This window comes from Scyliorhinus torazame, chromosome 8, assembly GCF_047496885.1.
Source record: "Scyliorhinus torazame isolate Kashiwa2021f chromosome 8, sScyTor2.1, whole genome shotgun sequence".
Lineage (NCBI taxonomy): Eukaryota > Metazoa > Chordata > Chondrichthyes > Carcharhiniformes > Scyliorhinidae > Scyliorhinus > Scyliorhinus torazame.
Genome location: NC_092714.1, coordinates 108919951 through 108943443, shown reverse-complemented (window position 1 = coordinate 108943443; position 23493 = coordinate 108919951). Strand labels below are relative to the sequence as shown.

Genomic DNA, 23493 nt, shown 5'->3' with positions numbered 1-23493 from the left:
ATAAGCCGGTTCTTTGGATGCGAGGACAGGTGTGGTAGGTGGTCAGGGAGCCCAGCAAACCACACCCACATGTGTTGGGCGTGCCCAGCGCGGGAGGACTTTTGGAAGGGTGTAGCGAGATGGTACCGAGGGTGGTAGGCTCCAGGGTCAAGCCGGGCTGGGGGCTAGCAATATTTGGGGTGGCAGAGGAGCTGGGAGTGCAGGAGGCGAAAGAGGCCGGTATTCTGGCCTTTCCGTCCCTGGTAGCCTGGTGAAGGATTCTTCTTCAGTGGAAGGATGCAAGGCCCCCAAGAGTGGAATCCTGGATCAACGATATGGCGGGGTTTATTAACTTGGAGAGGGTGAAATTTGCCTTAAGTGGATCGGTGCAGGGGTTCTTCAGGCGGTGGCAACCGTTCCTAGACTTCCTGGCAGAACGTTAGAAGATGGTCAGCAGTAGCAGCAACTCGGGGCGGGGGGGTTGGTTTGTTTTTCTTGAGTGGGCGTGTATATTTGCTTTTGTGTTGGTGAAGGCTGTTAATTTATTATGTATATGGGAGGGGGGGGGTTCTTCTTTCTGTATTTTGTTGTTGATATTTTGTGAAAATTTGAATAAAAGTTATTTTAAAAAAAAGAAAATGTCTTTCACAACACCCTGGAACAAGCTGTCTTCACCCTAAGTGAAGAGCACAATGCAAAATCCGAAACCAAAGAAGATGACTTGTTCATTGAACATGAAGAGAACGATAACAACTCTGAAACAAAAAGGGATGATTTGTCTTATCGAACAATACACACAATACTGCTCAGCCATGGCTGAGTTATTCAGATATGCTGATCACAGCATCAGCAACAAGGTTGAAAAGCTCAACACTACTCTTTTCATGGTAGATGAATCCAATACCATGGTGCCATGACAGATCATCGATACATTGGATGACAATACCCAAGACGAAGACGACGCTACACAGAGAGCACAGATCGACTCTACAGCGAGAACACTGCACGACTCCACAAAGAGAGCGATGACAGACTCCACAGAGAGAGCGATGAAGGACTCCACAGAGCGACCGATGAAAGACTCCACAAATAGCGACACAAGCCTCCACAAAGAGAGCGACGCAAGCCTCCACAAAGAGAGTGACGCAAGCCTCCACAGACAGCTCGGTGACAGACTGAAAAATTGAAGCAAACAAACACTCTATAGCGAACGCCATGCATGAAGAAGACTATGAAAGTCTAACCAGCCCATTTAACCCACAAGAAGACACTGAATGTCTACCCACTGTATGTGAGACAAGTGACGAAGAAATCACAATTCCCATACAGGATGTGCAGGATCACAGCGAGACTGACATATCTCAGCTCGTCTGCACAGTAGCACTCAATAATCAGAGGAAGGCTACTCGTGAGTCCAGAGAGACCACGTCAAATGAAATCGTGAAGATTTTGACTCCAAAAGAGGAGCACCAAGAGTTCAGAGAGAGCACGTCAATAGAAATCCTGAAGATTTTGACTCCAGAAGAGGAGCACCAAGCGTCCAGAGAGTCCATGTTGATAGAAATCTTGAAGATTTTGACTCCAAAAGAGGAGCACCAAGAAACCAAAGGTGATTCAAATGAACCAGAAATAACTCCAGAAGAGGAGCACAAAGAGATCACTGGTGATTCAAGTGAACCGTAAATGACTCTAGAAGTGGAGTACCAAGGAAGAAAAGCAGAGGAATCAAATCCACCACAAATGACTGATGTCACCAACATCAATGCAACATCAGATCATTCTCACAATTCTCAAGAAGAAACGCTCAATGTAACAGATACCACAAAGGACACTGACACCAATAACTGTGACAATGACTCACATCATCCAAACAGAACACTCATTGAGCGCAACAGCAACAACGAAAACAACATGCAGCGCAACAAGAGCAACAACACGAAGCGTTGCAGAAACAAGAACAAAAATTACAAGAACAACAACAAACATAACAAGAAGCATAACAAAAACAGAAACAACGAGCATGATGAGAAAAACAACAAGAACAACAGCGAAAACAACAAAAACAGAAACAACAAGCATGACGAAAACAACGACAACAACAAGAAAGACAACGAAAACGACCAAGACAGAAACGATAACAATGAAACAACGACCTGTACAACATGGTACAACTCTGCACATGAAGGACAATGCCACAGCACACTGCAAAACAATGGCAAGAGTACAAACATGCCATAGCATGGCAACAAATGTCACAAATTCACATTTGCTCCACAACAAACAAGCAAACCAGCTTTCAAGAAAGATAACATGCAGAATCAATTCCACAAACACAAGAAAAAGTCCAGGTCAGACAACAAAGATGACATACCAAATCAATACCACAAAGACAGAAAAAAGTCCAGGTCAGACAACAAAGATGCAACACAGAATCACTACCATAAGAATAGAAAAAAAAAGCAAGCATAAATCAGACAACAAAGTGATTCGACCATTCAAATACCTCATTGATGACTTCTTGGCTACTTAAACACAGGAACACTGACGGCGTTCACAATGAAATAACAACATCAACATCACTTCAACAACAGATGAAGAAAGCAACTCGACCGAACAAACTCAAAGTATGGACTCACAAAACATTTTTTTATTAAGACTGGACTCAAATATTAATTGGCTTTGTACAATTGTCAAGATCATCACACCTTGTACATAACATCATTTGTCTACCTATTTCATGCAAGCAAAACAAAACTTGAGACTAAATGTATTAACATTTGACGGACTAACTCATTGATTTTATATAATGCCTTTGCAAACTACATCCATTATGTTTGTTCAATTTTCTTTACAACATACAGAATATATGAAACATGAAAAAAAAGAGGATGTAGTGATCTCTATGTGTGCATGTACACAAGGGGTTAATGAGACATTGGGTCTGTCTCTCTCTCTTGGGTGCACTGTGTCAAAGCAACAGCAGACTAATTTAGATGGCAGGTGGATTTACATATAGTTACCATGGTTAGATCTTGTTAACCTTATCACTAGTATCAAAGTTAAAGTAGAGAACTCAAAAAGTAAATATTGTTGTTGTTACTCATTAAACCTTTTGTTACTACTGGAAGAGTTCACATTTTCTTCTTCGGAATTCAGAATACCTCATCACTAACCAAGGATTGAGTAGTACATGTTACCTACCACACAGGTAACAAAACACAGGTTATCAACAAAAATACAGGAAGTAAATCACATAGATAAACAGCTCTTTAGGAGGCACACGTCACAGATCTGGATAGTTTTGGGATCCTGAAAGACAACCCAACTCTTTTCAATTTGTTAAATGTGATGAAAGATTACTGCACCACAGGAGTGATAACACTGACCAATAGGCTTCTCTAATGTTGAAACAAACTTTAATTCAATCACAGAATTAACTACATTTGCAACAAAGAAATAGCTTTACAGTTAACAGTTACAGCAGTTCTTAAGTAAAAGAAAGAAAAAAACTCACTTCCTACTAAGCCTGCCACTATTAAGCAAACCAATATATCTCTGTTAAATACCACAGATAAATAAAATTAACAACCAGGGATTTACTGGCTTTTCGCTGCAGAATCTTTGGAGAGATAACATCAGGAAAAAACTGAAATACCTATGTTCAGTTCAGTGTTCTAGGTCCTACTGACTCTTCAGCCAGAACTGATTCCTCCCATTAACTACATCATTTACACAAAGCTTAAGGCATTATTTTGCCTCTTAGAAGATGTCTCTTGACTTGTTTAGCCAGGACCAAACACAATACCCCTCATAAATCATCTACACTTCAGGGGCCCTTCAAACCTAAACATTATTCCATTAGCTAGCTATCTGTTATCAGGTAAATGTTTACCTGATCTATTAGCAGAACAATTCACCTGCAAATAAATTACTTCGCTTTTATGACACCTTAATCGCCACTCTAGCAATTATAATGTCTGTATGCATATTTTAAAAAATATTTTAAATTCGGTTTTTAACATTTTATACAAAAAACAAAACAAAAGAATAACAGAAGAACCCCCCCCCCCCCACTCTACCAATCAACCCATCTATGACTCAAAGAATAATCCCCCCACCTCTTCCTTCGCAGCTGATGGTAACCAACTTTTTAAAGTGAAGAAAAGACAGATCCCATCCCATATGAATCCCTCAATTCCCACCCCCACGCTCAAGGTGAACATCACTTTCTCAAGACCCAGGAACTCCATCAGGTCCCCAGCCAGACTGAAGCTCAGGGCAGAGAAGCTGACCTTCACTGCAATCAAACGCCTTCTCCGTATCCAGCACCACTACCACCTTCTGTTCCCTCCCTTCTCATGGGGAGAGCACCATGTTTAACAAGCGCCACACATTTAAGGACAACTGTCTACCCTTTAAAAATCCCGTCTGATCATCCCCAACCACCTGCAGAAGGCACTCCTCCAACCAAAGTGGCGATGCTGTGGCAAGAATCTTGGCATTCACATTTAACAGGGATATTGGTTGATAGAACCCACAATCCACCGGGTGCTTATCCTTTTTTAACAACAGCGAAATAGATACCTGTCCCATTGTCTCCGGAAGCGCCCCTCTAGCTACCGCGTTCTCAAACATCTCCCCCAACAGCGGCACCAGCCTATCCAAAAAATGTCTTATAAAATTCCACCAGGAACATATCCGGCCCTGGTGCATTACCGTTTGCATTTCCTTACCGCCGTCAGAATCACTTCAATTCCCACTGCTCCTACAACCTTACCGTATCCTCTTCCAGCCCCTCCAAAAACTCCATCATATCCCACTCATCCTCTGGGGGTCCGAGCTATACAACCTCTTATAAAACTCCTCAAATGCCCAAATCACCTGCTCTAGTGCAACCACCAGACCCATCACCCAATCCGGATCTGAACAATCTCCCGGGAGGTTGCCTCCTGATGGAGCTGTCCCGCCAGCAAACGACTGGCCGTCTCCCCTGTACTCATACTCACACACCACACCCAGTGCGCTCCTCACCGGGCATACTGCTATCCCTATAGAGAAAGGTCAAACTGCGTCTGCAGTTCCTTTCTACTAGCCAAATGGTCCGGAGTGGGTTCCTCCCCATTCTCCCATCCACTTCCTAAATTTTGTCTACCGCTGAGCTCCTCTTGCCTCCCTAGCCACCTTAAATTAAATAATCTTGATTGTCACAAGTAGGCTTACATTAACACTGCAATGAAGTTACTGTGAAAAGCTTCTAGTCGCCACATTCCGGCACCTATTCAGGTACACAGGGAGAATTCAGAATTCTCAGCTAGTACGGGAATTGAACCCACGCTGCTGGCTTTGTTCTGCATCACAAACCAGCTGTCTCGCCTACTGAGCTTCCTGCGCTATAAACGAGATGATCTCGCCCCTTACCACCGACTTCAGCGCATCCCATATCACCAACGGCAAAACTTCCCCATTTTATTGAACCCCATATAATTTTCGCTCACCTTTGCCATCCTCACACAAAAACTCAGATCCGCAAGCAGCCTCACATCCAGCCTTCACGCGGGACTCTATGCTGGCCCCTTCTCCAAGTCCACATCCACCAACTAACGAACGATGAGTATTCCCCTTTCCCAACAGCAATGACCTCACCATAATAAAGAAATCAATCCTTGATTGAACAAAAGTTTTATTCTGCCTACAGTCCAGACAGTTTGTTCCATACATAGAAAAATATAGGACATAATATCATCTTTATTAGTGTCACAAGTAGGCTTACATTAACACTGCAATGAGGTTACTGTGAAATTCCCCATGCCTCCGGAGCCTGTTCGGGTACACTGATGGAGAATTCAGAATGCCCAATTCACCTAAAAGCATGTTGTTAGGGACTAGTGGGAGGAAACTGGAGCACCCAGAGGAGACCCACTCAGACACGGGAAAAACGTGCAGACTCCGCACAGAAGTGACCCAACCCAGGTCCCTGGCTAGATTGTTTAATTTCTAGGGTAGGATTTACCGTGTCACCCGCCGCATGTTTTTCGACGGCGGAGGTGACCCGCCAGCAGGATTTTCTGGTCCCACCGTTGTCAATGATATTTTCCCTTGACTGCACTCCTTGTCACCAGGAAACCTATGCGCCTCCAGCATCAACAGCCGGTAAATTACACCCACAGTGTTTAATGGCATCTAAGTGGGTTGTTGAGAAATCCATGGAATCTGTTTTGGTCGCATCTTCGATTTGGTGTGCAGTGTGGTCTGTTCTTCTACAGTTTGCCTGGTAATTCATATTTACCTCATATTAACCCTGAATGTTAGAGCATAAGAGAGACATTGGAAATACTTTTTATCTTTCTGACCTTGTATAGTAACGTTTATTTTGTTTGTTCAAAAAATGTGGATTCTTCTGGGTCTATTCTCTAAGGAAGAGGTTTGTTTATCAGACTGCGTCTACTTAAAGACAATTGGTCCCAAACTGAACCTTAACAAGAATTGGGGATCTGGTCCAGGATCATAACATTGAGCTGCTTGCTTGTTTGTTGTTGGAGCTGCATTAATCAATGCAAGTAGAGTGTATTTCATCACACTCCTTATAGATAGTGAATAGGCTTTGCAGAGTCAGGAGGTGAGTTACAGCCACAGAATACCCAGCCTCTGACCTGCTCTTGTACCGCAGTATTTAAATGGCTGGTACAGGTCCATTTCTGGTCAATGGTAACCTACAAGATGCTGATCGTGGAGGATTCAGCAATAGTAAATGCCATTGAATCTCGATTCCCTCTTGTTTGAGATTCTCACTTGTGTGGTGCAAATGATTTTTACCAGTTATCAGCCCCAAGCTTGAGTGTTGTCCAGCTCTTGCTACATTTGGACATGGACTGCTTCAGAGGAGTCGCGGATGGTGTTGAACATAGTACAATCAACAGCAAGCATCCTCACTTCTGACCTTATGATGAAAAAAAGGTAGTTGATGAAATAACTGAAGATGGTAGGGCCTGAACTCCATCCTATGCTCATGCTATCGGATTGCATAACTTTCTTAATTTGGTCATTCAGATATTGTGGACATGTTGGTATTGTATATTTTTAGTTCTCTGCATCTTTTGCTAGCAAAATATATGAATAAAGTGCCAGTAAAGAAGTAATCACTCAAGGACTAAATAAATTGGTTATTTCAGGATACATCAGTTCAGGAACTCATTATAACCCCTGTGACAAAAAGCATGGTGGACCAGAAGATACTGACAGGTGAGCTTTTGATCAATAAATGTAATATTTAGCTCTACAATTAAGAAACTTTATATAATTTCTAAGCAGTATTCTGAGTGGATCAGTTTGTGCTGCAGAGCTGTAAAATGTAAGCATAAAATGCAGCAGCCACCTGAATTTTTAAGTGTTTTTTGATTAATCTTTTTGTAACTTAGATGAATTAAGTTCATAACCTTCAAATTCTTTGTCTCCAAACATTGTGATGATTATGCAAGACTGAAAGTTTATCAATTGTTTAGTGGGCGGGATCCAACTTGCATTGTTAAATGAGCTTGACTGCTCACCTAACTAATCCTACCCCAGATCTAACTGGACCCCTGGGACCTACCGACCTCACCGAGGAGGCCCCAGCACAAAACATGGACCAGGCACAACGGCAATTGGCAGAGGGGAGGTGGAGGGGAAGAGGAGGAGGGTGAGGGGGAGGGAGGGGGGAGAGGAGGAGGGGGAGGGGGGAGAGAGGAGGAGGGGGAGAGGAAGGGGAGGAAGTGGAGGGGGAGGAGGGAGGGAGGGAGCGATTGGGGGGGGGTAAGGGTCTCCAAGGTAATCAAGGGCCCCTGGATCGTCGGCCTCTGGGCAGGGTGGCACCCTGGCACTGTTGATACCACTGCCAGGGTGCCCAGGTGGCACTGCCAAGCTGGCAGGGGCACTACCAGGGTGCCAGTCTGGCAGTGCCATGGTGCCCAGGTGGCATCGTTCCCGCACTGGGAATCGGGTCCGGGGGTGCCTTGGCTCTATGAGGTGGGGTGATGGGGGCTCAATGAATCCCCCCCCCAAACAGGTGATTAGGATTGCTGGAGGTGTCCGGGGGTCACATTGGCGCATTGAGAGATCAAGGCACCATTTAAAAATGCAGAGCTCCTCAGTGCAGGAAATGCCTCTGAGTGTGGCCTCGGCAGGGCGTATTTCCCTGTGGCCTGAAAAATAACAAGTGTCATTCGATAGTGGGGTCGTTCCCGGCATTACATGCGCTGGGAACCACCCCGCGAATCCCACCCAGAATGGGATTCGTTCGTTTTCTTGTTACATCACACCCTTTATCTTAGCTCATAGCGAGCCCCAGATGGGTGGCCACCACTCAAACTGGGAAGCTCGCACTCCCAAGAGTCCAATGGGGCTTTCTCCGCCACTTTGCTCATGGCTGTGCTTCCACCTGTGGCAGCTCTGGGTCAGGCAGAGTGTATCTGTTTCTTGCCCACCATTTCCTGAGAAGACCATCGAAGAGTCACTGGCGGGGCTTCGGTCCTGGACATGCCCACGCCGGCTGGTAACTACTCTACTGCATCCATCTCGGATCTGGAGTGATCCTCCTCCTGTTGAACTGGGCGCTGTGACTCGGGTGACTGGCTGCGGGGTGGTTCCTGGTGCTGAGGGGGTGTCATTACGTCTTGTCGAGTGTCCTGAAGTACAGGCTCACGCTTATGGAGGTGGTCCAAGTGTTTCCTGTGAACCTTCCCCTGAACCCAGACTTTATGTTAAACTGGACCCGTTTGTTCCAGTAGAATTCCTGGGAGCCACAATGCTCTGTCACCAAACTTTCGAACATAGACAGCATCCCTAGCGTGAAATGTCCACCCTGGCATTCTCAATTCGTGGTGCCTCTTCTGCGTCACCTTCTGCACTGCCATTTTCCAGCCGAGACTTGCAAATGCCAGACTCAGCCGGGTCCTGAGCCTGCGGCCCATCAACAGCTGCACTGGGTGTGGTGATACACCACTGTACTTCCCTAGCATTGTACATAGTTGTATAATAGTTGTGTGTAACGTGGCCCTGTAATCCTGTGCATTGTACGGTGTATTGTACTGTAGCTCTGTAGAGGTTCGGTCACCTGTATGTAACCTGACCTGGCCACGGAGAGCTCCGCCTTGGCCACTCCCCCGGGAGTTAGGTATAGGACCCAGCTTCTGAGACCGGACCCATTTTGTCTGGGGTCGTCTGTGTCGGGTAAGCTTCCTATGTAGTGTATTAAAGCCTTGGTTAAAGTCTCACATGTCTTTGTGGTTCTTGACGCTTAGTGCATCACTGGGCGATTCCGGTCATCACACGTGGCATTGTGCGATAACTAAAATGGAACCATGCCAGCTGCATGTCCATGCACCCAGTGGATTGCTTCTTTAACACTCTTTTGAAGGGTAAATCAAACAATGGTTTCCTCTTGGTCCTTGTAGGGGTGTGACACTAACCCTTTTAACCAAATCCTGATCAGCCTTTCACTCACCTGAAGAGGAGCAAGGGTGGAGCAGATACACAATTAATTGAAGAATACCGAGTGGTGTGGAGGAAGTTCGGGACCCTGGAGTGCATGTCTGCAGATTGCTGAAGGTAGCAGGACAGGTCAAATAAGGTGGTTAAGAAGGCATGTGGAATCCTTTCCTTTATCAGGCGAGATATAGAATATAAGAACAGGGAGGTTATGCTGGAGCTGTGTAAAACAATAGTTGGAACACCACTTGCACACTGGGTACAGTTCTGCTCACTTCATTACAGAAGGAATGTAATTGCAATAGAGAGAGTACAGAGGAGATATAATTACAGCTATGAAGGAAGGTTGGATAGGCTGGGGTTGTTCTTCTTGGAACACAGGAGACTGAGGGCAGAATTGAGTATGATGTACAACATTGGGATGGGCCTGAATAGAGGGGATGGGAAGGACCTGTTTCCCTTAGCAGAGGGTCAATGACTAGGAAGTGTAGACTTCAAAGTGATTGATAGAAGGATTAGAAGGCACATGAGAGAGCATTGTTTCACCCAGAGGGTGGTAGAGTCTGCAACTTACTGCTCGAAAAGGAAATAGAGGCAGAAAATCTCAATTTGGATTTCCAGGGATGGGGATGTGCTGAGCAGATGCACAAAAAATGGCTCCCCTAATGAAAATTTGAAATTAAACTCAAAGTAGTCCAGTAAAATCGAGAAATAACACTCCCTCACCTTCTTCCAACAACAAGAGGTATGCCAAGCAGAAGCTCCAAGGGACGGAAAATGCAGTAAAAGCTTGGAGAGGCAAACTGAAGAGATAACAAGCACGCGAGGCGATGAGGCCCGGCTGCGCCTGACCGAGAGGAACCCTCAGGCTGCGTATAGAGCTCCCTGACAAACGGATGGAGGGAGTTCCTTGGAAAGGAACTTCAGGAGCTCAAAGAGGCCATCATAGCAGAGATGAGGGTAATAGTCAAGCTGGCAGTGGCAGAATTGTTGATCACCCTGCAGGTGGCCCTGGAAAAGGCGAGGGACGGCTGGAGACCCAGGACGTAAACACAAGAGAGCTGGAGAAGGCCTCGGCTGACCAGAGCGACTGGATCGCCACTTTGTAAATAGAGATGGCAACGTTGGTGGCGACACAAGGGAAGCCAAGAGGAAAGGTCAAGGATAAGGAGAATTGACTGTGGCGGGAGAACCTACGTATAGTGGGAGTACTGGAATGAACCGAGGGCAGGGCCCTCGCGGAATACGTGGTCCAAATGCTGGGAAATTTGGTGGGGAGAGACCGCTTCCCCAAGCCACCAGAAATAGACAGAGCCCACCGATCACCCCAGCCAAAGCCCAAGATCGGGGAACAACCAAGAGCCATAATTGCAAAGCTGCACTGGTATTAGTACCAGGAAGGAATCCTGAGCTAGGTCAGACAGATAAGGTCCTGCACTTGATCAGGATATAACAAGACACTGGGGCAGACCTGGCCAAGCACTGGATGGAATTCAACAGAGCCAAGGCACCCCTGGAAAAGTGTGGTGTGGAATTTGGAATGCTGTACTCAGTCAAGCTCTGGGTCACCTTCTAGGGCAGGGAACATTACTTCACATCACTGGCAGAAGCGGACAAATTTGTCCAGAAACACAGGCCGGGAAGACAACAGCGGGACCAGTGATGACCCAGACACCCTAATGGACTGGGACATTGAGAGACTGTTTGTGCTGGACTACACCACCTCATTCTGAATGTTGGAGCTACGGCTCAGACAGGTAGGGACGGGAGCGGCAGGGTGCAAGATGGGGTGAGGAGGAAGAGGGGGGAAAAACAGACACGCAGTGGGCGAAGGTGTTAGACGTTTAATTGCTGTTGTATAAAGAGTCAAAGGTTCTGCTTCTTTTCCACAAACACCTTTAATTAACTTCAACAGACTCTGCACAAAACTCTAACATCACATCACCTGACACAAAGGCCACCTGAAGCCTATTTACATATCAGTGTCAATTATTGGATACTTAACATAAATGAGACAACTAATTGGAATGTCTTTTAACCCATTACTCAACAGTCTCCCCTTCCTTGGAGAAAAAAAATAATTAGGTGAAAACAAAATTACAAGAAACTCAAAAACACACGCAATTTCCCCCCTTCTTTTTCCCCCATTTTTTTTTGTGAAAAAAAGTCACAGAAACAGGCACCCTTCATTCACAATATCCAAAAGTTTCTGTGAGCTAGCCCCTCTTTTTGTAAAACAGTCTGACAATTGATAGCTACTGTTGACCCATTTAATTTTTGCTAGTTCCCCTCTGTCCAACATCTGCTTCAAACTTGCGATGTCTATCCTTAACCTTTTTTCATTGACACTTTTTGTAGAGTGCACATTTTCCGACAGGGATTTATTGTCAATGTGACATTCAATAGGTATATTACCCAAATCCCCAAATTTCCATCAATATCTGTGATATATAAAAGGCCATATCCATCGCCTCTACAAGGCTTATCGTCTCAGCAGCCAAAGTGCTTTTGACCACTCTCCTTATTGTCTTTGTTTCCCATACAAGAGGGCAACATTTACCATTGTTCCCCAAAAGGAAAATTATAAAACCTCCTGCGCTTGAAACCCCATCCATAAATTTGTATAGGACGCATCACTATAAACTATGAGTTTCAAGTGCCTAAGGTCACTTAAAACCGAGAACCTCAGAACACACTCCTGCATTTTTAGTTTGGCCAACACTTTATTTGCTCTTATTATGTCTTCCACTTTGGGATTATTTTTGGTTCTTAACTCTCAGACATCAAAACTCACGTCCGGTCTAGTCTGTCTACCTAACCAATTAAGTTGCCCAATTAAACTTTGCAGTTGCTCTTTTTCTATCTTTGAAACCATTGCGTCTTTTTGTGAAACCCGGCCACAACTAATTGGTATTGGGCTGATGCTTTTCAAATAAGATTGCTAAGTAAAGTTGCCCCTAACTTAGTCTGTCTGATTTCCAGTCGAATAAATTTACATGCACCGGAAGCCTGACTTCCAACCCTGAATTCTTTCCTCAAGCCAGAGATTACAATAGCTTCGAAATCACTATTCCCACCCCACAAAAAATCATCGACATGCATCATAAAGATGCCAGAAAGATTTCCTTTATAGTGCCAGTAAAACATTGCCGGATCTGCTTTCAACTGAACAGCCTAACTTTAACAAAACTGACCTAACCGAAAAATACCAGACTCTAGACGCCTCACTCAACCCATATACACATTTTGTTCAACTTCCAGAGTACCCCTTCTGTGTTAGCTGCCTCTTTAAGGAGGACAGAGAAAAATCTCTCTGGAGCTGATGCCCCTGCAAAAAGGCAGCTTTTATATATATAGATTTGCATTCCTGTGCCTTTGTGGCTAATAGAGCCAAGAAGATCTTTAAAATAACCTTTCCTGCCATATGTGAATCTACCCGTAAATCCTGATCTTCTAAGTTTTCTTCAAATGCCCTTGTCACAAGCCTGGCCTTTGCCTTATAGGTTCCATCTGGAAGGACCTTTTCCATGCAAATCCATCTGTGGGATAGAGCTCTTTGTCCCCTATCCGGTACTTCCGTGTATACCCCACATTTATTCCAACTATGCAGTTCTTGCTGTTTGGAATCTTTGATAACTTTTTCATCTAATTTATTGGAAGCCACCAAAATCTCACGTGCATGTGGGCTTCTACTCCTATTAGTATTTGTAATCTTACTCATGTTCCGAGATCTTGATAAACTACGTCCCCTTTCCCGCCTGGTATCTCGTTCTGTACTGCTGCTGCTGGATCTTTCCCTTCTGCTGTGCAATGTTCTTTCAATAGTTCTCAACCTTTTCCTGCGGACCTGTTCACTATCCGATGTACTATCTGAACTGGCTCTGCATTTCTGTGCCCTCCATTTTTGAACTTCGTGTTCCCAATCCATTGTCTTGACTCCCTCCCCTGAATGCTGTACATTCAACCAATGTTTATACTTTCCAGTGGCCTTCCCTGCTCTACTAATAACAGTTGCATCCTTCCATTGACTAGACCCTTCAGGCAAGGGTGTCACTTTTGTACCAACTTTTGGTAGTTGTCCTTTCGGAAAAATGGCCTGTTCTAATTCTTCAGAGGTGTTGTATTCGTCAGCATAAACCCTGTCTATATCAGTTAACTGGTCCTCATAGTTCTGTAACACGTGCGTAGCAGTTGACTCTAGTTCCTCGTCATGTCTGTCTGCTCTGTCTAAATTTGAAAATTTGTAATCTGTACCCATTATCCTTACAGTTTGCCATGTTGCAAAATAATTGTTTTGCCATCTATGCCTATGATCTTCCCTGGGCCTTTCCATTCATTAAAATTGTCTCTCTTATCGTATACTATGTCTCCTTGCTTAAAAAAAGGTATCTGATGGCCGTACATTCTGTCTTAAAGCTCTGTGAATTCTTTCAGAGACTTCTGCTTCCAAAAAAGCTTTTCTACTGCTATGTAATGCATTTAAATGCTCAGCAAAGGCAGAGCTAATTGTAGTCCCTTCCCAAGCTGGAGGCTGGTCATCTAAAATGGACGGAATTTTAGGATTTCTACCAAACACTAATTGATAGGGACTGTAGCCCCCAACCATCTGCAATGAATTCTTTACATGGATCGCCCATGCTAAAGCTGAATTTAATTTGCAGTTTGGTCTATCTGCCAAAATTTTGCAGAGCATGTCATCTATTACCGCATGGTTTCTTTCACCCACACCATTACTAAATGGGCTTTCCGCAGCCGTATTCATAACTGTGATATTCATGTTTTCACACATATCCCTAAACTCATCATTAGCAAATTCTCCCCCATTGTCCGTAAGGAATTTTGCCGGTGGGCCCATTCCTGTCCCTATCCATTTTTCCTCGATTTGATCCAGAATTACTCTCTTCTTTACTTCGTACAATCGTTGATTGATAAATCTGGTTGCTAAATCTACAAAATGCTAAATAAATACATTATTGGCTTTTTCCCCAGATTTTAAGGTCCATGGCCACAATGTTGTTAAAATCCCTGGCCAAAGGTAGGGTTACTATCGGGCATGCTGGTGTCCTTCTATACTTCATACAAACTTCACAGCGATCACTAACCTGTTCTATCAGTCTAGTATAGTCTTCATCCCTTACCCCTGCATCCTTTAATAAATTGTTCAGCCTCTGAGGAGACGGATGTGCAAATTGCCTATGCAGTTTTAATACAAGCTTTTTATCAGCTTCAGTCACATTTTCAACTGCCATTAATACATCCTTAACAACTGTACTTGAAATATTATTTGTCAGTAATGGAATACAATAGTGTCCCGACTGTGTAAATTGTAAGTCCACCGTTTTTCCAAAAACTGTTGCCTTATCCTGTTCTATATCCAGTTTCATGTGTGCTTTCTTCATCGTTGGTCTGCTCAGAACAAAGTTATCTCACTTGATACAACATCCGTGCTAATTAAATGATTCACTCCGGCAACATTGCAAAGGATCGCTACTCTTTTCAGCGACTTCAGAATATTATCATCCCCAAACCTGAAATTTGTGGAACTTCCAAATTCCTTAACATTGTTGCGATTTTCAGCATTCTGGGTCCAGGTAACATTTTAACCAATCAATTCCACACACAGTAGATATACAACCACTGTCCAATACAGCACAATTGAAGGATTCTGCAACCAACACCCTCATTACCGGAGTAAAACTGCTTGTTAATAGAACAATGCCTTCTTTCTGGTCACTATCTTTTTCCTCTTCTGACTCTTCCGTGTCATGTGTCGCTTCAAACACTCTATTATAACGTGTTGGGCAGTTGAAAGCATAATGGTATTAGAGTCACAGCGAAAACATCGATTTATCATACCCCTGGCATTTCTGGGGTTCATCTTCTTATTGTAGGTTCTAACTGGGTTTCTGTCTTTATACTTTCCGGGTCCCGATCTCCTTCTATAGTCTTGGGAACCTGTTTGTAGCCGTGCAATTTCGCCATCCTGACTGACCTATTTGGGTCATCAGAGCCATCGGAATCAAATGTTTCGCCAGAAACTTTTTTAAAGCTTCTGTCGTCTGATCGAATAAGGTATCCTTACCCGCAAACTGAACTCCTGTCAAAACCAGGAGCCTATCCATGTTGCTCACTCTAGCACAGTCAAGTAATCTAAGGCCAACACAGACTGTGGAAATTCCAGGTTATGGTTCTGCAGCCTTTTATATAGTCTGCCAAATTCCATTATATAGTCTTCCATGGAGAATTCCTCTATTTTCCAGAACTTATCAAAATCCAACCATGCTTCATACGCACTTAACAAGTCATCCTTTTTATAAATATTCTCCATATAACACATAGAGTTTCCAGACCTTCTTCTGAGTCTAACTCTTCCAATTCCAGCTCAGAAAACACTTTGCTTCGGATTTTACTGTCATAAGGTAAAGAAAGAGCCAATGCCATACCTTGTTTTCTCTTTCCCAAGGCAGTTACTTTAGTCCACATAACTACTGCACTTCTCCATTGATCGTACGATCCCCTTTCAGAAAATAAGGGCAGGTAGTCATAACCGGCCATCTTTATCCTAGGTTCAGCTATATCTCTGTTCTTTTTTTTTCTTCTCACTCCTTGGTTTGGTCTGGAAAAGTTGTATCTTTCAACCCTTCACATTTGCACAGCAATCGTCCTCTGCTACCATTTGTTAGACGTTTAGCTGCTATTATATGAAGAGTCAAAGGTTCTGCTTCTTTTCCACAAACACCTTTAGTTTACTTCAACAGACTCTGCACAAAACTCTAACATCACATCACCTGACACAAAGGCCACCTGAAGTCTCTTTACATATCAGTGTCAATTATTGGATACTTAACATAAATGAGACAACTAATTGGAATGTCTCTTAACCCATTACTTAACAAAGGGGAGATTTAGAAGGTTTCCACATTAGCAGGTAAGTAGCGCCAGAAAGTACGAGTGAGGAGGGAAGCACGGCACATCTGACGGGGAGAGGGTGTCTGGCGACAGGGGGGGGGGAATGCTGCCAACGGGGGAATATCAAAGGGGGGAACATAGCAGGGACAAGGAGGAAGGAAACAGACAAAGGGAAAGAACAAAGGGGCAAGTGGGAGAAGGCCTCCAGGCAGCAAGGAACACAAAGACACTGAAAACAGCCACTTTTACGTACACATTGTTAGCGGCCATTTTGGGAAGCTGCTGGGAAAAGGAGTGCAGGGGCCCGATCTCATGGTGAGTACGGTGGCCATGGCCATTTTGGATGGCCCCCTAACAAAGGGAAACTCCATAGTGCAGGGGGCACATCCACAAGGTAAGCATGGTTGATTCCACTGGAGGGGGGTAAGCAAACCCCCCATCAGAATAACCCCCTGGAATGTCAGGGGACTTAACAGCCCAGTGAAAAGATCCAGAGTCTTTGCCCACCTGAAATATATGAAAACAACATAGTTTTCCTCCAGGAGACCCATCTGTGGGCAAAAAAGGGCTGGGTGGGACAGATGTACCATTCGTGCTATGGGCCGAAAGCTAGAAGTGCTGAGCAGATGCACAAAAGGTGGCTCTTTTCCTGAAAAGGGTGGCTATACTGCTCAATAAGAGGACAGTATTTAGAGTGATAAGGACAGTTACGGACCAAGGGGGCCGGCACGTCATTGTAAGTGGTGTCCTCGAAGGGGCACCAGTGGTCCTTGTTAATGTGGCCACCTCCAACTGGGACAACGCGGAATTCCTGAATACGTCCATGGCGGAAATCCCCAACATAGACACACACCGATTCATCATGGGACACGGACACACTTTAACTGTGCACAGGACCCACAGACAGACGGATCACACCCAAATCCGGGAAAAAAATCTAACGTGAAGGAACTAGGTACGTTCATGGGACAGTGGATCCATGGAGGTTCACACACCCAGGGGAGAAGGAGTTATTTTTTCCCAGATACACAAGGTATACACTAGGGTAGACTTTTTGTGTGGAAAGTGGTGCTTCCAGGGGTAGTAGGAGCAGAGTACTCTTCAATTGTGATCTTCAAACCACGCTCTACACTATATGGATGTGAGGTTGGAGACGGGCCGGGTCAACCCCCCCATGGAGGCCGGACCTGGCCCTCTTTGCTGATGAGGCATTTTGCGAAATGATATCACAGGCTATAGACGGGTACATTACCAACAACCAGAAAGGAGAGGTCTCGCTTTCCATATTCTGGGAGTTGTTGAAGGCAGTGATTAGGGGAGAAATTATTGCGTATAAACCATGCAGAGATAGGAAGGTGAGGGTGGCTACACAACAACTGGTCAACTCCATACTGGAGGACATGCGGTACTCCGCAGCCTCGAACGTGGAGACTCTGGCAGAGAGGAAAAAGCTACAAATGGACTTTGATCTGCACTACACAAGGTAAAAAGTGCACCAAATCTGCCAGACAAAGGGCACCATGGTGGTGCAGTGGTTAGCACTGCTGCCTCACAGTGCCGAGATCCCAGGTTCAATCTGGCCCTGGGTCACTGTTCGTGTGGAGTTTGCACATTCTACCCGTGTTTGCGAGGGTTTCGCCCCCACAACCCAAAGATGTGCAGGGTAGGCGGATTGGCCATGCTAAATTGCCCCTTAATGGGAAAAATTAATTGGTAGACTAAATTTTTTTTTCAGATCTGCCAGACACGGAAGACCTTTTAGGAACATGGAGACAAAGCCTGACGCCTATTGGCTCACCAGCTGAGAAAGCAGGCAGCCACGAGGGAAATAGTCCAGGTTAGGGATAGCAGCGGCAGGCTAGTCGCGATGCCGGAAAGGGTCAATGAGGTCTTTTATTGGGGACTGTACACCTCCGCGCACCCTGAGGGGGACACGGGGATGAAACAGGTCCTCGGTGGAATGGATGTGCCAGTCGTGGAGTGATGCACGATCAATGACCACTAAACCGAGGTTGTAGTCCAACTGAAGGCTTTAATAAGCTAGATGTTTCCCCCAGCAGCTCAGGTACAGAATGAGGGCTGCTGGGGTGGCACGGGCTCTTATACCCCGCCTAGCAGGGCGGAGCTACCATACAGTTTGACCAATGGGAAACATACAATATCTGCCAATGTTGTTCCAGCATTACTAGGTACCGTAATACCTCTACAGAGACTACCACATCCACCCCCTGTAAAAAAAGAGTCCGGCGGGGTGGTGGCCTGACATTACAGCATGGTTACGTGGTAGAAATTATAGTTATGGAGGTACCGTAATACCTCGGTACAGCGTTTTGTAACTATTTACAATTCTATTTATTATTTACAATTTATGATTCATAATTAAGTATACACTTTAAAATGAAGCAATCAGTCGATCGGGGGCCCTGGTTGTCCTCTGTGATCGTTGAAGCTTCGGTGGTGACTCCAGTGGAGGCTCGGGCGTCTGTGACTCCGGGAGTGTGGCCTCGATCCCTATGGCAGCTTCGACACCACTAGACGGCGCTGGTGGGGAAAACGGTTGACCTGGGAAGGGAGCATCTGTGGGGTGCGTCGGTGGGTGGGGGGGCCTAGACGGGGCCAGCGGAAGGACCGAACCTCCTGCAAGGTGCACAGGTTGGAGGGAGGGTGGGCGTGGTGGCTGGGGTGTGCGTGGGGCTCCGGCGGGCGCCAAGTCTCGTAGGGAGACCGTATCTTGTCGGCCGTCGGGGTACGCCACGTAGGCGTACTGGGGGTTAGCGTGGAGAAGGTCGACCCTCTCGACCAATGGCTCCGACTTGTGCGCCCACACGTGTTTTCGGAGCAGGATGGGTCCGGAAGCTGCCAGCCAGGTCGGGAGCGAGGTCCCAGAGGAGGAGTTCCTGGGGAAGACAAGGAGACATTCGTGAGGTGTTTGGTTGGTTGTGGTACACAGCAGTGACCGGATGGAGTGGAGGGCATCCGGAAGGACTTCCTGCCAGTGGGAGACTGGGAGATTCCTGGACCGTAGGGCCAGTAGGACGGTCTTCCAGACTGTTCCGTTCTCCCTCTCTACCTGTCCGTTACCCCGGGGGTTGTAACTGGTTGTCCTGCTCGAGGCGATGCCCTTGCTGAGCAGGAATTGACGCAGTTCATAGCTCATAAAGGAGGACCCCCTATCACTATGTATGTAAACGAGGAACCTGAACAGTGTAAAGATGCTATGGAGGGCTTTGATGACGGTGGTTGCGGTCAAGTCGGGGCAGGGGATGGCGAATGGGAACCGGGAGTACTCGTCAATCACGTTCAGGAAGTACGTGTTGCGGTTGGTGGAGGGGAGGGGGCCTTTGAAGTCCATGCTGAGACGTTCAAAGAGACGGGAAGCCTTTATCAGGTGCGCTTTCTCTGGCCGGTAGAAGTGCGGTTTGCACTCCGTGCAGATTTGGCAGTCCCTGGTGGCTGTCCTGACCTCCTCGATGGAGTAGGGCAGGTTGCGGGTCTTGATAAAGTGGAAAAAGCGAGTGACCCCCGGGTGGCAGAGGTCCTCGTGGAGGGCTTGGAGGCAGTCTACTTGTGCGTGGCACATGTGCCGCGGGACAGGGCATCAGGAGGCTCGTTTAGCTTCCCGGGACGATACATGATCTCGTAGTTGTAGGTGGAGAGTTCGATCCTCCACTGCAAGATCTTATCGTATTTTATCTTGCCCCACTGTGCATTATCAAACATGAAAGCAATCGACCGTTGGTCAGTGAGAAGAGTGAATCTCCTGCCGGCTAGGTAATGCCTCCAATGTTGCACAGCTTCCACTATGGCCTGGGCCTCCTTTTCAACTGAGGAGTGGCGGATTTCGGAAGCATGGAGGGTACGTGAGAAGAAGGCCACGGGTCTGCCCGCTTGGTTGAGGGTGGCCGCCAGACCTACGTCAGACGCGTCGCTCTCGACCTGGAAAGGGAGGGACTCGTCGATGGCGTGCATCGTGGCCTTTGCAATGTCTGCTTTGATGCGGCTGAAGGCCTGGCGGGCCTCTATCGACAGGGGGAAAACTGTGGATTGGATCAGGGGACGGGCCTTGTCCGCATTGTTGGGGACCCACTAGGCATAGTAAGAGAAAAACCATAGGCAGCGCTTCAGGGCCTTGGAGCAGTGAGAGAGGGGGAACTCCATAAGGGGGCGCATGCGTTCACGGTCAGGGCCTATAACTCAATTTCGCACTACGTAGCCGAGGATGGCTAGGCTGTCGGTGCTAAACACGCATTTATCCTTGTTGTATGTAAGGTTAAGGATCTTTGCCGTCTGGAGGAATTTTCGGAGGTTGGTGTCGTGGTCCTGCTGGTCGTGGCCGCAGATGGTGACATTATCGAGATACGGGAATGTTGCCCGTAAACTGTACCGGTCAACCATTCGGTCCATCACGCGCTGGAAGACCGAGACCCCGTTGGTGACACCGAAGGGAACCCTTAAGAAGTGATAGAGCCGCCCGTCTGCCTTGAAGGCAGTGTATTTGCGGTCACTAGTGCGGATGGGGAGCTGGTGGTAGATGGACTTAAGATCCACCGTGGAGAAGACCTTGTAATGCGCGATCCTGTTTCCCAGGTCGGATATGCGGGGGAGAGGGTACGCGTCCAGCTGCATAAACCTGTTGATGGTCTGACTGTAGTCGATGACCATCCTATGCTTCTCCCCGGTCTTTGCCACCACTACTTGAGCTCTCCAGGGACTGTTGCTAGCTTCAATGACTCCTTTCCTCAGTAGCCTTTGGACCTCTGACCTAATAAAGATCCGATCCTGGGCACTGTACCGTCTGCTCCTGGTGGCGACGGGTTTGCAATCAGGGGTGAGGTTCTCAAACAGGGAAGGCGGATCGACCTTGAGGGTCGTGAGGCCGCAGACAGTGAGGGGGGTATAGGGCCGCCGAATTTGAAAGTTAGACTTTGGAGATTACACTGGAAGTCTAAACCTAGGAGTGTGGCCGCACAGAGATGGGGAAGGACGTAGAGCCGGTAATTTTTAAACTCCCTTCCCTGGACTGTGAGGTTTGCTACACAAAACCCCATTATCTCTACTGAGTGGGAACCAGAGGCCAGAGAGATTTTTTGATTAACGGGGTGGACGAGGAGAGATGAGCGCCTTACTGTGTCGGGGTGTATGAAGCTCTCCGTGCTCCCCGAGACGATTAAGCAGGACGTTTCGTGCCTGTGATTAGTACAGTTGTTGTAGCAGGTGAGAGCGACCGAGGCCGGGACTGATCCAGGGTCACCGAGGCTAATCTCAGCAGTTGAGTGTTCTCTTCGGGCGGTGTGTGGTCAGCCGAGCTCGGTCCTGGGAGTCCATCAAAGATGGCGGCTCCCATTGGTCGCACATGGCTGGGGGTGCACAAAATGGCGGCGCCCATCCACCGAACGTGGCGTCCGCGGGACAAGATGGCGGCGTCCGGGCGCCGCACGTGGCCCTGCAGGATGAAGATGGCGGCACCCGCTGACCGCACAGGGACCGTGGAGAGGATTGTGGTGGCAGTCCGCATTCGCCGCCGGAGACCGCGGCGACCAAACGGGCCTGGCATTCCACCATGAAGTGGCCCTTTTTACCGCATCCCTTGCAGGTGAATGCGCGGGCCGGGCAGCGCTGCCGGGGGTGCTTGGCCTGCCCGCAAAAGTAGCAGCGGGGCCCCCCTGGGGTTGTCAGGCCGCCTTGCAGCACAAGCTTGTTGGGGGATGTCTCGGGGTCGGCTGTGGAGGGGTTCCACGCTGCCCAGGGGGCTGCCGCGCAGTTGGGAACGTAAGCGCGGGCGTTTCAGGAGGCCATATCCAGAGAGCCTGCAAGGGCCCGTGCCTCCTTGAGGCCTAGAGTGTCCTTTTTCAGCAATTGCTGGCGGATTTGGGAGGACAGCCTACCTGCCACAAAAGCGTCCCGGATCAAGAGTTATGTGTGGTCGCTCGCCGAAACTTGCGGGCAGCTGCAGTTTCTCCCTAACACCAGGAGTGCACGGTAGAATTCTTCCAGCGATTCCCCAGGTATTTGTCGCCTTGTTGCTAGCAGATGTCAGCCATAGACCTGGTTTACCGGGCGAATATAATGTCCTTTTAGCAGCTCTTTTGCTGTATCGAAGTCTTCCACTTCCTCGATGAGGGTGTAAATTTCCGGGCTCACCCTCGAGTGCAGGACTTGCATTTTCTGTTCTCCCGTGGGTGTGTTTTTGGCTGTTCCGAGATATCCTTTAAAACTATCCAGCTGATTGCCGCTGAGTTCGCCGCGTGGGGGCTGAGTTGCAGACACACGGAGCTCCATCCCTTTAAATCTAGCTTATTAAATTGATACACGATCAATGACCACTAAAGCGAGGTTGTAGTCCAACTGAAGGCTTTGATAAGCGAGATGTTTCCCCCAGCAGCTCAGGTACAGAATGAAGGCGGCTGGGGCGGCACGGGCTCTTATACCCCACCTAGCAGGGCGGAGCTACCATACAGTTTGACCAATGGGAAACATACAATATCTACCAATGGTGTTCCAGCATTACCAGGTACCGTAATACCTCTACAGAGACTACCACATGGAAGAAGATAGGAGACGAGAACTGGAAGCACTATTTAGAACTGAGGGGAGTCATGGAGAGTATCACCTCCATGCAGACAGGGTAGGCGCCGGGGCCAGATGGATTCCCAGCAGACTTTTACAAAAAATTAGCCCCACACTTGCGTTACATGTTCGCAGACTCACTGGTAAGGGACGCCCTGCCACCAGCAGTGACACAAGCCTCAATATCACTGATACTCAAAAAGGACAAAGACCCGACTGAGTGCGGATCCTACAGACCAAATCCATTTCGCTGCTCAATACAGGTGCAAAAGTCCTGACAAGATCCCGGGCTAGACACTGGAGACTTGCATATCAGAGGTAATTGCGGAAGACCAAACTGGCTTTGTCAAGGGCAGGCAACTAACATCACACATCAGATGCTTGCTGAACTTGGTAATGACCCCATCTAGGGAGAGAACACCAGAAGTGATCATCTCCCTGGACGCAGAAAAGGCCTTTGATAGAATGGAAGTACCTCAAAGAGGTACTGGAGTAGTTTGGACCAGGGTTCACCGCCTGGGTGAAACTGCAGCTTTCTTATGGCGAGCATACGGACAAACACCACCAGCTCTAAAT

At 47.0% G+C, this 23493-nt stretch overlaps 1 protein-coding gene across 1 annotated transcript in view; it reads left to right on the top strand.

Annotated features, from left to right (window-relative positions):
* Positions 1-23493, top strand: part of LOC140428031 (superoxide dismutase [Cu-Zn]-like) — a 77054-nt gene that overhangs the window by 41884 nt on the left and 11677 nt on the right. The window contains exon 3 of the mRNA XM_072514002.1: positions 7149-7218. Coding sequence (XP_072370103.1) covers positions 7149-7218 — 70 coding nt within the window. The remainder of the gene's footprint in view (positions 1-7148; positions 7219-23493) is intronic.